At 39.0% G+C, this 15518-nt stretch overlaps 1 protein-coding gene across 1 annotated transcript in view; it reads right to left on the bottom strand.

The window, feature by feature from the left end:
• The window catches only part of CDRT4 (CMT1A duplicated region transcript 4), a 54450-nt gene extending 40324 nt beyond the window's left edge, over positions 1-14126 (bottom strand). Inside the window, exons 1-4 of the mRNA XM_087954084.1 lie at positions 13808-14126; positions 7026-7152; positions 3546-3734; positions 1911-2001 (exon numbers count right to left, since the gene is read on the bottom strand). Coding sequence (XP_087810210.1) covers positions 1911-2001; positions 3546-3593 — 139 coding nt within the window. The 5' untranslated portion in view covers positions 3594-3734; positions 7026-7152; positions 13808-14126. The remainder of the gene's footprint in view (positions 1-1910; positions 2002-3545; positions 3735-7025; positions 7153-13807) is intronic.
• Between the last annotated feature and the right edge of the window lie 1392 nt (positions 14127-15518).

The following is a 15518-nucleotide window of genomic DNA, read 5'->3' as shown; positions in this document are numbered from 1 at the left end:
CACATCCCGGACATAAATTGTTTCAACTCCTTCCCTCAAAACAACGCTATAGAGCACTGCACACCAGAACAACTAGGCACAAGAACAGTTTTTCCCCAAAAGCCATAACTCTGCTAAACAAATAATTCCCTCAACACTGTTCAACTATTTACAAAGTGTATACTACTATTACTGTTAATCTTCTCATCACTCCTTATCACCCATCCCCTCCCACTTGTGAATGTAGGACTGTAACTTTGTTGCTTGTATCCTTATGATTTATATTGACTGTTTCCTAATATGATTTGATTGTTGATTGTACCCTATGACTATAATTAAGTGTTGTACATTATGATCCTTGATTATTAACGAATGTACCTTTTCTTTATGTATACTGAGAGTATTTACCCCAAGACAAATTCCTTGTGTGTCCAATCACACTTGGCCAATAAAGTATTCTATTCTATTCTATTCTATTCTATTCTATTCTATTCTATTCTATTCTATTCTATTCTATTCTATTCTATTCTTTGGAATGCACAAATTTGAGGGTGTGTGTTGTTGTTTTTACCAGCACAACTTCAGTAATTTTCCATTTGTCTTCATTCTATTTATGTCAATGTTTGATTTGTAATGTTGTGGCAGAGAAAACAGAATATGAGAGTGTGTTATACACACAAGCACTCTGAAGAGTGTGTTTTTATAATGCCTTTATAATAAAAGACAAATTTATAGAAATTAGAAATGTTAGAACATAGAACATCATCAGAGTTGGAAGGGACTTTGAAGGTCCAACCCCTGCTCTAGCAGGAGGCCCTATACCTGTGATGGTGAACCTATGGCACGCGACCTGCAGACAAACTTACCTCACTGGGCATGTGCAGACTTCACAGCTGACTTTTGGCTGCTTTGAGGCCTTTTTCAGCCTCCCAAAGGCTTGATGAAGGCTTCTGCAGGCTTCTGCAGGCTTTGCAGGCCAAAAACTAAACCTGTTTCATCACTTCCTGTTTTTCCAAAAATACTGGAAGTGATGAAACGGGGCTAGTTTTTGGCCTGCAGAAGCCTGCAGAAGCCTTCCTCAAGCCTTTGGGAGGCCGAAAAAGGCCTCAAACCAGCAGAAAATCAGTTGTGAGGCACAGTGCAGACAAGGGGGTGGCGGGGGTGGGTGGGTGGGGATTATGTGCGCATGCGTAGGGGGTGTAGGGGGTGTGTGCATTGCCTTCTGGGTGCTGGCACGCAAACGTGAGCATACAAGTGCGCACACAATTTTTGGCACAGGAGGCCAAAAAGGTGAGCCACCACTGCCCTATACCATTTCAGACAAATGGTTTTCTAGTCTCTTCTTAAAAGACCCCACCTCAAGCATCAAGAAGGTGCTCTCAAGTTTAGGGGAGAACCAAGACATCCCTCCCAGCCCATTCATTCTTCAATTTTTAAAGCTGAAATTATGCTTTTGCCCATCTGTTCCTCAACTGTCTGCTATTTTTTTTGTCATTTCAGTATGAAATACATTAGAGATGGCTGTCATCCCCAGTCAAATTTATTTCCTCTTCCTAAACCACTAAAGTATATATGTACACAATAAGGATATATTGCAGACCTTTATGATAATTCAACATGTAGCATAAGAAAACAGTTCCAAGATGTGAGAGAAAGTAACAGAGAAAACACAAAAATCACTGTCAAGATGCAGTACCTACTTTCCTCTGAGAGGTAAGGATGGGGTTAAATGGTGGAAACTGGGTGTGTAATGCAAGTACATTTGCCCCAGTTCATTTAAAGATCTGCCCACCCACTTCATATAACATGCTTGATTGTGGAAACACAACCCCATTTATTTGCTTTGGGCCCAGTGGATTGGGTTAACCCAGAAAATGGGTTAATTGCACTCCAGCTACCCTGCTGCCATCAAATACAGAAGTCAGGCTTACCTTTTATTGTGCTCCTAAAGGGATCATCCATATTCGACTGCATTTGTGTCAGCAGGTTGAAGGTGTCCTTCTGAGAAGGCTGCAGGATATCCTTTAAGAAAATAGCCATTAAGTCAGGCTTACCAATGTACAGCCAGCACTATGTGTGTCTTCCTGCCTTTTCTGCTCCAGAGGCAAGGACTGAGGTGTGCACGTTAGAGAAAGAGTTGCTTGTTCCTGTCAGTAAACAGGGTTGCCATAGAGCTGCTGTGATGAAGCTGCGCTCAAAGCAGCTGCTCAACCCTCAGGCTGCACAATGCAGAATTTACAGGCCACCCAACTGAATAAGGGTCTTTTTCTTCATTGCCCTGGAGACAAGAAAATGAACTATAAAGTGAGGTACCTTATGGCCATCTAATGTAAACATTAGGTTACCTTCAGCCTTGATTATCCCAGGATCAGAGCCCCCTAGTGCCTCTTATAAAATAAAATGAATGTCTAGTCTTTCCCTTTTTGGAATCAATGGCTAGAAAGGAATATTACCAGCACACACTTAAAGTGACCTTAGATTTTTCCAGACCTCTTGTTTTCAAGCAGATCCTTTTATTTCCCTTTTAATTCAATACCATTATTTGCTAAGGGATCAAATAGCCATAACAACAACAAAAAAATGTATAACATGCTCTTTATGGAGTACCGTTAAAGATCATTTAGAAACTTCAGTTGTCATGGTATTTCCAGACTTAATTCCAAAACATTACTGGACCTCAATGAGCCCTTCCCAGTCTGGTCTCTTCCAAATAAATTAGATAGAATTCTATGATTTTCCATCCAACTCTTTTAGAGGGCATCACATCATAGAAGGCTGCTCAGTGTTGTCTTCTCAAGTACTAGTTCAGGACTCAGATAAACTTCCCTGCTGAATGCTACATTAGTGTCAACACTTCAGAAAAGGAGAAACTGACGCAACAGAATTTTCAGCCCCAATTATTGTTCTGAAGTCCACAACACTTTTTTGAAACTAAAAGCTACAGCCAAACTGGAAATAAAAAAGACAAAGAGATCGGGGTTGAGTGGGTGAGTTGGAGTATTTTAAAAAGTAACCTCATAGTTGGTCTTCTATTCAATGGATGTTTTGAGATTGGTCATATTAATGAAGGCAATTTTCTTGTAAGAGGACCTATATCATGCTTCCAAAATTTTATATCTCTGGGTCTATAAGGCCCCAAAGGTTGTTCCTAATCAACCTTTTGACCAGCTAAAGGCAGTAATAGCAATAGCAATAGCACTTAGACTTATATACTGCTCCATAATGCTTTACAGCACTTTCTGAGCGGTTTACAAATGTCAGCATATTGCCCCCAACAATCTGGGTCCTCATTTTACTGACCTCAGAAGGATAGAAGGCTGAATCAACCTTGAGCCAATCAGAATTGAACTCCAGACTGCAGGCAGAGTTAGCCTGACACACTTCATTCTAACCACTGCTTCACCATGACTCCTGTGGTATATATGTATATATTATATGTGACATAACAACAAGTAGTCTTAACAACAGGTGCATGGGAAGTTGGTTTTGAGACATGACATTCTGACCACAGTTATTTCCAGATCATATCCCCCTCCCAGATTTCAGCCTTGAAAGGTTTTGCACACCTCTGATCCTGGCCTTGATGGATTTTCCGTCCAGTCATTTGAGATCATGGTATATGTGTAACCCAGTATGAATAGCCTCTTCTTCCTGGATGGTGGTCAACTGCAATGGGGAAGTCACCTCCTTCTTTGTGTTACTGTATTTCTCTAATTGAATATAAGATTCCCAAGCAGCATACGCAGTTTGATCATCTAAAGAGAAACAGACAAAATAATAACCCAACTGTTGTTCCATGCTCATGCTTCTGGAAGCTCCCCTGATGTAAATCAATGTGGTATTCTCCTACAGCTAACATGGCATTGTGATTGCTTGTTGGAGCTAGTATTGTGACATCAATGATGTCAGCAAACCAGTTACTATTTCCTTTCAGGAAATTTGCATCTTGCAATGTTACTAGTTTGGTTGTCTTTAATGTTTGTTGGGAAATAAAAAATTAAAAATTAAGAACGTGTAAGTGGCATAGGTAAGAGTGGGGTGAAGGTTGGCTTACTTAAATAAATGTAAAGCCTGGTAGATTTCTAAAGACACAAAGTGGAGGCAAGAAAGAATTAAAGTCCAAGAAAAAAAACAGCATATCTTATAGTGGATATACTAGAACCCCATCTAATGCAATCAGGACTTCCCTTGACAAGGGGCATAAAATAAGTCTTGAAGATTGTACCAAGAACTGCATGTGGGCAGTGAGATATAAAACTGGAATTTGTGAGTTTATTTATTTTATTTAGTGTTTCAAATTCAAGGCCCTCCAGCTACAGAGCAACTTTGGCTGGCTTACAAATAAAAATTAAAAGAAAACAAAATAAGACAGCTAATTGGAATCAAAACTCAAAAAGCCAAGCAGACAATAACCAATCAAAGAGGCTCCACCTTCATCCTAGCCCAAGGCTTGGGAGAAATCTGAGTTAAACACTACCTACTTCTTTTTCATTAACCGATTTCCACCAATCTAACTGAAGCATTCTTTAAACCACAAGATTTACTTTTAACTAGATGATTGACCATTTGGCAAAGCACAGCTAAGAAAGAGGCTGGAGACCAGGATTCCTGCCTAGGATTATGTCCTGGAGATGCCAAAAACTGAAGATGATTTGCATACATGTACATGCACTACTATTGAGCTATCACAGGGAAGAGGATTTATGGAAAGTACAGAAGGCAGGAAGTCTTCTAGCTATCATTAGTCACTTTTTGAACTGGTTAAGAAAAGAAGTGACAGTGAAGGATTTGAGGGCCAAAGTCAGACTGAAAGCTGTGGTCTTTTCAAATGCGTTTACTCTAAAGAGAGTTTACTGTAAAGTTTTATCCAAGGGTTAAAGAATAGTTCAGTACTCCAATAAACACATTTTGTTGCTGTTAGATTTGACTTACTGTTATCAAAGTGGGCATCTTGGCTAGACATGTTGTTCCCAGCAAAAATCAAGACAGAATTCTAACTTCACATTTTCACTAAGATTCCTATTACAATTCCTTGTCTGAACTACCAAAAGAGAGTGACTAATTTAAAGTAGATTTCCAGTATATCCTGCTTTTATTTGGTACAACACAAAATGGGCACATGATTAATTCATTTATTTAAAACATTTAGATAACTGCCCATCTTATAACAAACTCTAGGCTGCTCCCAATCAAATAGGCCGCTCCTATTTTACCTACAACAATAACCCTGTGACCGGCCCAAGTCATCCAGCTGGCTTCCATGCAATAGGGAGGATCAGAACTCATGGTCTATCAGCTTCGGTTTCCAGTCCAGCACTTCAATTGTTACACCAAACTGGTTTTCAGACTAACCAATACTATCTGATAATGTACTTTTACCGGATACAGTTTGGCAAATGATACTGCCAGTTTGGAAGAAACCTGAGCGAATACACATTGCTCTAGTAGAAAGATTTGTGGGGAAGTTTTCCCTGAAATTAAATCAAGCTGTCAAAGCAAACAACTCTTCAGTTTTGGCACCATCAGAAAAAGACTGAAAGCTTCTGGCATCTGGTAGATTCAAATCAAGCTATCCTCCTGACAGAGTTACTGCTTACTTAAAAACTGTGTAAGTGATGCTGCAGAATATTCTATCAGAGTAAAAAAATAGTTGGCGTACATTAATCAGGAGAACAAGAAACCCCAAAAGTTAAGGCTACAGAATCTCTCCCAGGTGTAATCTGGGAGACTATTTAAGTGTAATCTAAGGTTCTTAGTCAACAACTGTCCATGTGAAGAGCTCGCAGCAAGGCTACCATTCACCATAACAGAACTTACTTACCTTTCCTTTCTGCACAGATTTCCATGACAAAGTGCATCTCATCCCAGAAAGATGATGTTGCTGATAATCTTCCTTTATTAATTTCTGGGAACCTACTACTATTGTGCTACTGCTATTATTTATTTACTTATTTAATCCACTAATACACAATTTCCATATTTTTAACTGGTTCCCCCACACATTGAGGAGGGTTAGATTAGATTATCCTTGCGAGGTGAAACAAATGAAATGTTAAAAAGTTATGATATTTATGTTGAACCAAGCACATCCACATTACATTAAAATCAGCAAGATATCTTTATAATCCCCAAGGCATGTTACAACTTTTGAGCAACCCTAATGTTTGGAAATTGAAAGTTGGAAAATTTGACACACCTTAGCACTGGTGCATTCCAACTCTATTACATGGTTCATATCAAGAAAAGGGTTTCTCAAAGAAATATAAGACAGAGAAGGATGGGGAGGGGAGAGAGAGACAACATTTAAACATAGGAAGAGCGTGCTGAAACAGCTTAACTAGCAATTACAGTGGTTTAAGTATTGGATAAGTCCATTCTCAGACATGGAAACTGACTGGATAGCTTGGAACCAGTCTGTCTTTCTCAGATCAACTGGGTTGATCAATAGGGTTATTGTTGAACTTGTAGTTTCCTTGGGCATAGTGCATGTTAAATACTTATTTATTTTTACATTGTTATGATGCCCATTTCCCCTATAAGGTAACTTTGGGGAGCTTACAGTAAAAGAGGTAGCAAAATAGTTAAATTATTAAAATCTTAAAACTGCACAGATTAAGATTACAAAAACTATACTAGAACCAGAGCTAAGAGATGAATGGAATAGGGAGGAAGTCTTCTTTTCCTCTCAGCCACCTTAGGGCTCCAGACCAATCAAAGCCAACTTGTAATACCCTCCCATGTTTTCATATGTTTTAAGGCCAAAAGGGTGGGAACAATTCTCATTTTCAGTGGTAGAGGGTTCCACCAGTATTGGGCCCACAGCAGAAAAGGTTCCTCTCCTTGAACCCACCTGTTGGAATTCCTTAGTAGATAGGATCCGTAGCGGATCTATTCCACTGGTGCCTGTTGGATAGGGTAGTCTCTCATTAGGGAGAGACAGTTCCTCAGATACTAAAATATTAAAATAATGCACTTATCACCAACTTCAGTATGCCTCCAAAACAGACAGAGGTATCAGTACCAAATTATTGTAAAAGTAAACTTACCTTTTGTCTCCTTTGATTCATTAGGTTCTCTCTTGTTTTGATAAATCAACCTTGAGGAGGAGTCAGAAGGTGAGAAAAGGGAAAAAGCAGGTCTTCTTCGTTCAGGATTGGAAATGCCCAAAAGTTGCTACAGAGCAATCAAAATTCATAGCTTAGTGCTAAAAGCAACCAAAATAACACATAAAACAGTTGTCAGCTTTATCAAGTAGAAGAGTCAGGAAACCCGACCATATGAACTATTTCTACTTTATTGTAAGGCTATATTAACAGAATACATTAACAGAATCCTACAATTCTAGAAGTATAATCCTCTCACCATCTTCTTTACCCCTGAAAAATTAGTGTGGGTCTCTTCTGATACTTCTGCCCACCCATTATCCAGCTGCAGACCAATCCCAAGGCAGCATCTCTGAGTCCAGTCTCCCAAGATCTTTCCCACATACCACTATAGCATTTAAGTTCTACAGAATATTTTCTTAGGTAAGATGGAAGAAAAAGTAAGCTTGGAAAACCAGCCACCCTAATTTCCTCCATCTCCTCCTTTTAGCCTTCCACACTTGTGCAGTAGAAGAAGAAAACTGAGAGCTGCAAAAGTAGGGACACTGGAATATACCTTTTTGTGGTTACTCAGGCCTCCCATCTCTCTAAATGGAGACCAGGAGGTGGTACTGGTTCATATTTGGATGACATATGGAGCCATAGTCATGATAAATGCCTATAGAAGAAGCCATCACATTATCTCAGTCTTAATTTCATGCATAACATAGATTTGACATCTATAGAGCTATAGACTCAATTACATCAATGATGTTCACATGAACAAAACAGCGTAGTCAACTATATTATGAAGCCCTGTCACTTTAATTTTAAGCCTCTTAGAGACCATTCTCTACATTTTCTAACACATCGTATGACTTCATGTTTCTGTAACATCAATTCCCAGATTTCAGGCTTTGGCAGATCTCTTCTGCCAGATAAACGTGTAGTTTAGCAGAGCTGCAGCTGCATGGATTTACAATGAGAAGATTTGGAGGGTTTCATGCCAGGTATTCATTTAGTCAAAGGGTGCCAATTAATTCCAGGATCAAAATCATTTCATGACAAATGAGGCATCCGCATGCTGTGAATAAACCGCCCATCCATTGCTCAGATTGATGAGATGCACAGTGTCATGAAACTGAAGCGCAGCCAAATGCTCCCTTGACTTTCAACATTCCTGGAAGTGAATCAGTTTTTCCTTGTTTTTATTGCCATGAGCTCCGGACATTTGTTCCTTCCTTTGTTCTGGGTGGAGGAAAAGACAAAGAGGAAGAAATGCAATAGAACCTGCATCTATAAATGGCTACTTTGGGACAGGGTGGAGATACAAAGGCGGGCGAAGGTGGGGGTAGGGGCAGGAGAGACTACTATTACAGGAAGGCAAGGGTGTTCATAGATCTTGGCAAAGCCTATGTGACCAAGTGGTTCTGAGATCCTCAGCTCCAAGCCAGGAACTGACAGCTCAGCTCCAGCCCTTCTTTCCTCCTCTTGGGCAGTGTTCCTTCTCCCCAAATGCCTGCAGAGTGTAGGTCATTGGAAAACCTCAGTGACTGCATAAATCAGACGCCTCCAGACAGTCTTGGTGCTTCCAGAGGAAATTCCTGAATGTGAAGCACAGCAGGGAGTTTTGACTCATGTCTTCACTCGGAGCAGTTATCCCATGGAGCGGGATGCTTTGGATTCTGGGAAGGATTCCAGATGCACCTGCCTTGTTCTCAGTAAATTAGAAATCCGGGGTGGGGTGGGGAGGAAATTTTGAAAGCCACTTTGTACATGTTTTCTTCTGCAAGGTACATGTTGTTCTTTTATCAAAGGGTCCCACAAAGTTACCACATTCATTCTTTTCTCTCCAAAGATGTGTCTCCCATTGATTCAGTCTTGACTCTGGGCAACTGCCTGAATGAAGCACTGCAATTTTCTAGGCAAGATTTCAGAAGCAATTCACCACTGCTTGCTTCCTAGGGATGAGAGAGGGATGGGACTGGCCCAGGGTCACCCCATTGGCTCTGTTCCCAGGGTAGGACTAGAACTCATGCCAAAATGACTCCCCTCTCTAAATGCACCTTTTCCTTTACCAGTGCTTGAGCTTGGGGCCCCAGATGTATGATGGAGTCTGTTTCCTGATTGCATTGATTGTATTCTTTTACATTTTTTCTTGGCTGCTATACCATTTAGGAGATATTTTGTATTTGCGGTTGGTATTTATAATATGGTTAGCCATTCAGAGTTGTGTATTTTTATGAACTTGTGATGCCTTTGTGTCTCCTTAGCTACCCCAAAAAACTAAAATAATAGCTCTGAGATTCAGCCATCTTAGAAACAGACATGTGCTTTCAGCAGCATTTCTGTTGAGAACAGAACTTCTTGTGTTCAGAAAGTCCAATCTTAATATAGCCTCAGTTCTAAAGGTTCCAAAACTATAACCAAATAAATTGATTCCTCATCTGCCTTCAGCTATCAACAATTTCTGCTTTTGGTTTTGACATCCATCCAAATGAAGGACATGTAAGTGTAATTTGGGAAGCACACTTTATTTTGGTTGCCATTGTTTGACCCCCAACATTTCAAGGTCAAATTTTATCCTCAATTTCCAAATTTTCAAGTTTTGAAAATCCATTAGATTTCAAAATGTTGCAGAGTTCATTTCAGCCTTAATTCAAGCTGATGAAGAAAAATGTGGAGCAGCTGAAATCCCGTTGAGAACATCAGTGATCCATAAATTATGTTCAGTCATAGTAATCAAAAAATGAATTCGTACTAAATGTGCCTCTTAATATTTACAGATTTTTGTATTTAGTGTCACACAGCATGTGGCAGCTTGTACATCTCACAAAATTATGGAAAATGGCTAGTAATAGCATACATGAAATTATTCCCTGTAAATGATATAGGGTCTCCTGCTTCAGCAGGGGTTTGGACTAGAAGACCTTCAAGGTCCCTTTCAGCTCTTTTCTGATTGATTGATTGATTGATTGATTGATTGATTGATTGATTGATTGATTGATTGAAATATGATCTCACTGAAGATCTGCTTCTGGGAGAGGGAGAGATTATTCCCATTTCCCTGGAAAGTCCAAGCAAAGCAAGAAAAAAAAACCTCCTGTTTTAAAAACACGATTAAAAGGAATAAGAAATATAGTATTCCCCTCTTTTCAATAACTTACATTCCAGAATTGTCTTTATTCTACTTTGCAGTCCTGTCTTTGGAAGGGTCTCTATATTTCTTATTTTAGTGTTTCTCAAACTTGGCAGCTTTCAGATGTGTGCACACCGACTCCCAGAATTCTCCAGTCAGCCTGGGGAATTCTGGGAGTTGGAATCCATATGTCTGAAAGCTGCTGAGAAACACTATCTTATCTTGAGTTGACACCAGAAAACAGAACAAAATGGTTTCTCTATCGAAAGGATAAATTACAGCAGTAAGGAGAGCTGGTGAATAGAGAAGGACTTTCAAAAACAGAGGCAAGAACTGAACAAGGGATTCAAAAGAGATGCTTTGCAAAGTGAAAAGCACTTCTCTTTGTTGTGTTAAAGCAGCCTCTCACACAGCTGTTTTGAAAGCTCTTTCGGATTGTTGGGATGTTTGTGGAGAGTGTGTACAGAGATGAAAAAGGATTTTCTTAAAACAGTACTGTAAGCCTTGTAAAAGAAATGGTGCTTTTCATATTTCAGTATCGGGTGCTTTTTTCCCACTTAGACACTTTTTAAATTGTATTTAAAATTTAAAATGCTTTGCACAGTCCTATAGAAGACTGTGGATGAGAGCATCAAAGGGTTATAAAATGAGTTTTGAAATTCTCTTCTGCCTTCTTCTACTGTTCTTCAATTACTTGGTAAAGTAGGAGATACTGAAAGAAATCTGTTCCAGTGATGAGGGATTGAATTGGGTTTCAAGGGACTTTTTAAAATTGTTGCTGTTGTTCTAGGACAGAGGATACAAAGTGACTATATAATGAAACCAATTTTATACATCAGCCATTAGTTTAATAGAGATGGTATGGTTGGACATTTGATAGCCCATCAATAAAATCTTCTGGATTCAGAGAAAGGGAAGATATTTTTCAGATGCCATTTATAATTAGAAAATTCCTTCCTGGGAAGAAATATAACTAAGCCTAATTTAGCAACCATGAATATTAACATTTTGTAACAAATTACTTTATTCTTTGATCTGGGCTTGAAGTGATGTGGAACCCATTTATTCTGGTTGGTAAGTACAGACTTGTGACCTAGAACTATGTGTGAATTACATTAGGACGTTTTCTGTGATAAACTATAATTAAATCAAACCATGTTTTAGTGTAAAATACTACATAGCCACAGGAAAGCCACCTCCCATACCCTGAGCATTCTTTTTGATCAAAGATACTTTTTCATTCTATCTTGTTGGAAGGATTGGATGAAGGCTAAGCATCATGTAACCCCTCCCAGATCCAATGTGTAATCCCCAGAACACTATCAAAATATTTTGTGGTGCAAAGGTTTGCATTTGAAATAATATACATAACAGATGTTATTACTCTCTGTCAGGCTTAAGGCAACCATTTCACCCACCATACTTTAATGAAATCCTGTATGGAAAAAGTCCAGTTGGATTTAGCATACAAGGCATAAGATTTCATTGTAAATGAGTATCTTATAGGTCCCTTCAGTAGATTGATAGAAGGAAAAACGCAATATTTGAGCAAAAGAAAACCACAAGTATATTCATGATATAGATTCCATACTATTGAATAGATCATTCAGCTATGGAATTTTAATCTTTATGCCACAGTATAAATGGTAACAAAGCCAGAAGGATGCTTTATGAATTGGATCCTCCTGTTAATAGCTTTTTGTGTCCAATCTAGTGTGTCTACTATTTGCTCTCTAAATACTTTCACAGCACAAAATATGTCATGGCTGAGTGGATTAGAGTAATTCCCACAATATAGTAGGTACCACATGAGACTCATAATGTTACGTTCAGAAAAAAATGCAATTTCTAGGACCATTCTTGCAGGACCAGAGGTTTTCATCAGATGTATGAACAATATCAGAGGTTAAGAGTTGAAATTAGAGATATGTGACATTCCAATTGGGAACAAATGCTCTACCAATTTTGGTCTCCCATTACATGCATATTTCTTTCCTTCCTACAGCAGTGAAATAGTGCAAAGCTCTAGAAGAGGGGCATCAAACTCAGAGGTGCTTAAATCTGACCTGTGGGCCAGCCTGGAAATATCAAAGGACCAGCCCGTGGTGACTCTGCTGGCCAAAATGGGCCATAGGGGCACGTGTGCCCCCACATGGCCCATTTTCAGCTCTCCGGCCTCCTGCAGCACTCCGCCAGCCAAAAACAGGCCATGAGGAAGCCCCACATGGCTCCCACGCAGTCCAATTTTGGCCTCCCCGGCCTCCAGCATCACCCTACCAGCTAAAAATGGGCTACATGGGGCCTCTTTGTGGCCTGTTTTCAGTCAGAAGAGTGCTGCATGGATTGGACTGGATTACAATTATGTGACCTTCAATAAATGCCTGATCTGGATAGAAAAAAAGCAACATCCTATGTTAATTCTACAGTTTAATGCCAGATTTTACATACTGAGGGTCCATTTAATCTATAATGAACAATCTATAATTGACAGCCATTTCTATTTACTATCCTGGAAATTTACCTTTGCTATTAGATCTTGTATTATTATGTTATTTATGCTATTGTATTTTTAATATTAGTTGAATAATAAAATTCTGCCTGGAAAAGCAATTTACTATTAAACAATGGGATATAAATTTAGAAATAAAAAGTTTAGTGGAGTATGAATAATAAGTAATAAATGTTTGCCAGTAATATCTGGTAGAAGAGATAGGAAAATGGTTACAGTAAAGAACTGGAAAGAAAGGAGAGAAGGGGAAAATATACATCTTGAGCCTATGTCCAATGCCCAGCGTGGCCATGAACACCCTGGCCACACCCATCATGACCACACCCACCCCAGCCACACACCACCCTGGCCCTCTGAGGTCAAACACAGTCCTGATGCGGCCCTCAATGAAATTGAGTTTGACACCCCTGTTCTAGAACATTACAGTTGAAATAATGGGTGAAATTAAGTAGGTCTGCAGAATAAAACCTCTGATTTTGTACTTTTTCAAGAGGTGGTAGGTAATATTCTCTACATGTATGTTACTCACCCCACATTTTTTATTTTAAAAGATCAGCCAAACTAGATCACCAGATCTTCCTTTGCTGGGTTCACACAACTCACTGAAATAATTTGTTAATACAGAGTGTTGTAGAAACTGAAGCATTCACTAAGGACATTTTGTAAACAAGAGCATCACTTTAAGCCATAATAATGTTGGTTTGTTTACGGTATGTTATAGTTGCTGTGTTTTGTTAACACAAGTACATCCCATTGTGTGAATTCATTTCCAAGAAGGTCAGAAATGACTGAATTATTGATACTTGCCTGCATTTCAGAAAACACCTCCCTGGCGGAGAATGAAATTCTCCATTCAGTATGGAGCTATTTTTACAAAGATGGGCAAAGCAGACAGTAGAGCTTTCCATAGACGTAGCCTTGTCTGAGTTGCAAAGCATTTATTTATTTAAACCATTTATATCGTCCCACAACTTATGAACTGCAGTTCTGGGTAGCTAATGTAGGATTCAAGAGAGAAAACAAAATAGCCAATTAAACATTTTTTAAATTACACAGTATAACACAAGGAAGGCCAAACTGCAGTCATATCAACATTACCTGATCCATTTCAGGAGTCTGGCCCCAAAACTCTTGAGGAATCAGGTTTTTAAGACCTTGGGAAAAGAACAATAGCCTCAGTGCTATCTTAATCTCGGCAGGTGTGCTGTTCCAACTGTTACCCAGGGGTAGGATTCTACCGGTTCTGTCCACTTCTGTAGAACTGGTTGCTCTTCAGAGCAGCAGACATAGAACCTGTAAAATCACCGAACCGGTAGTTACACTGGTCGGATCCTACCCCCTCCTGTTACCAATTTCATTGTATTCCTCCCCTTGCACCAGAGTAGCAATACTAGCAGTTCAGGACTCACTTCCAGCAACAAAGTATTTGTACGCTAGTCTGTGTCCAGTGGGACTCATAGAGTCTTCTGGCATTCATTCTGCAATGCAACTCCTTGCCAGCATTTCTCTTTCCATGAACTCATGCTAGAAACATTTCCACGCACCCTTCCCTTGATGCAGGGTTCATCAGATCCAGGCAGAAGGGGGCTGTTTTTTCATTGACTGCTGCTGCTGCTGAGGAGTAGAAAAGGAAAGCTTAGAAGGGGGGATATTTTCTCTCCACCTAACTTGTCGATCAACCACAGAGCCCAAACACATAGCATTTTCCCTAACTGCCTGTCTGAATGTGAATGAAAGGAAGTTTTCTTCAGCTTTGCCTGGAAGATTCTCTATCTCGGTGAAAACAGACTAATGCCTGCCGCCATCATGTAACTGGTCCATAACTCTAGTAAATGGAGGCATTTTGCTTATCTAATTCTTGTTTCACAAAATAATCTAATCCCAGTCAGAGCCATTCCTATAAGTGCAAGGAAACAAATACTGCATTTTCTTGAAAGAACTGGTCCCCTCTCCCCGCTCCTCCTGACGTGCTTTCAACATGGATCACCTTAGCTTCATAGCAACTATAATGCAAGCAGCTTTCTTGTTATTTAATCCAGCCTTTCATATCAAAATGTAGGGTTGATGCAATAACCATATATTAAAAATGACCCCCAATGACAGGTGCACTTAGTGCAATGATAATGATGATACAGCATCCTTCATCATGTCTGACAAGAGCAAAGTAACAAGTTGAAAAGAATTCAAAGCTCAGTTTCCAACATGGAACATTTGGGCTAGAGTGGTGTCCTTAATTTTGGACGTATTCTTTGATACTCAAACTCCCAACAGCTATTCATTTAAAAACAGGAGCAAGAGACTTGTATATACATATAAGAAAGAACAATAAATAAGTGTTTCTCTCTGTGTGTGTATGCTTGTATTTTTTATTAAAGTTTTTTTTTAAAGTAAAAGATTTTAAAAAATAAAAGGAAAGAAAAAAGGAATTAAGTATGAAGAAAAGGAAGACAACTAAAAAAATTAAATGACTTTCAACCTTCTTTTAATAGATATTAAGAAACTCATCATCCCCACTCCCTCTTAAAATATTCTGGATATCCCTTCAGCTCTTATTTAACCCTAATCTTTTTCAATCACTAAATCCATAAATCACTTACATTTTTTTTATTTTATCAAAAAATCCATAAAAATTTTCAGATGCTAAAAATAAGTATTTATTGCTTTCTCCCTGACTAAAACTGGTCAGTTTTGTCTTTTTTGCCAATTCTGAGATTTTTTTATAGCCCATTGGTCCATTGTGGGAATTTCAGTGCTGAAATTGAGTCAAGTGCTCTCCATCCTTGTGTTTATTGTAGTGTATTATGTGGAT

This window comes from Notechis scutatus, chromosome 2 (genome assembly GCF_049901735.1).
Source record: "Notechis scutatus isolate UNSWTSFEM ecotype Mainland chromosome 2, rNotScu1.2, whole genome shotgun sequence".
NCBI classification, from domain to species: domain Eukaryota; kingdom Metazoa; phylum Chordata; class Lepidosauria; order Squamata; family Elapidae; genus Notechis; species Notechis scutatus.
The sequence above is the reverse complement of the archived record's forward strand: the minus strand, read 5'-3'. Positions and strand labels throughout refer to the sequence as shown.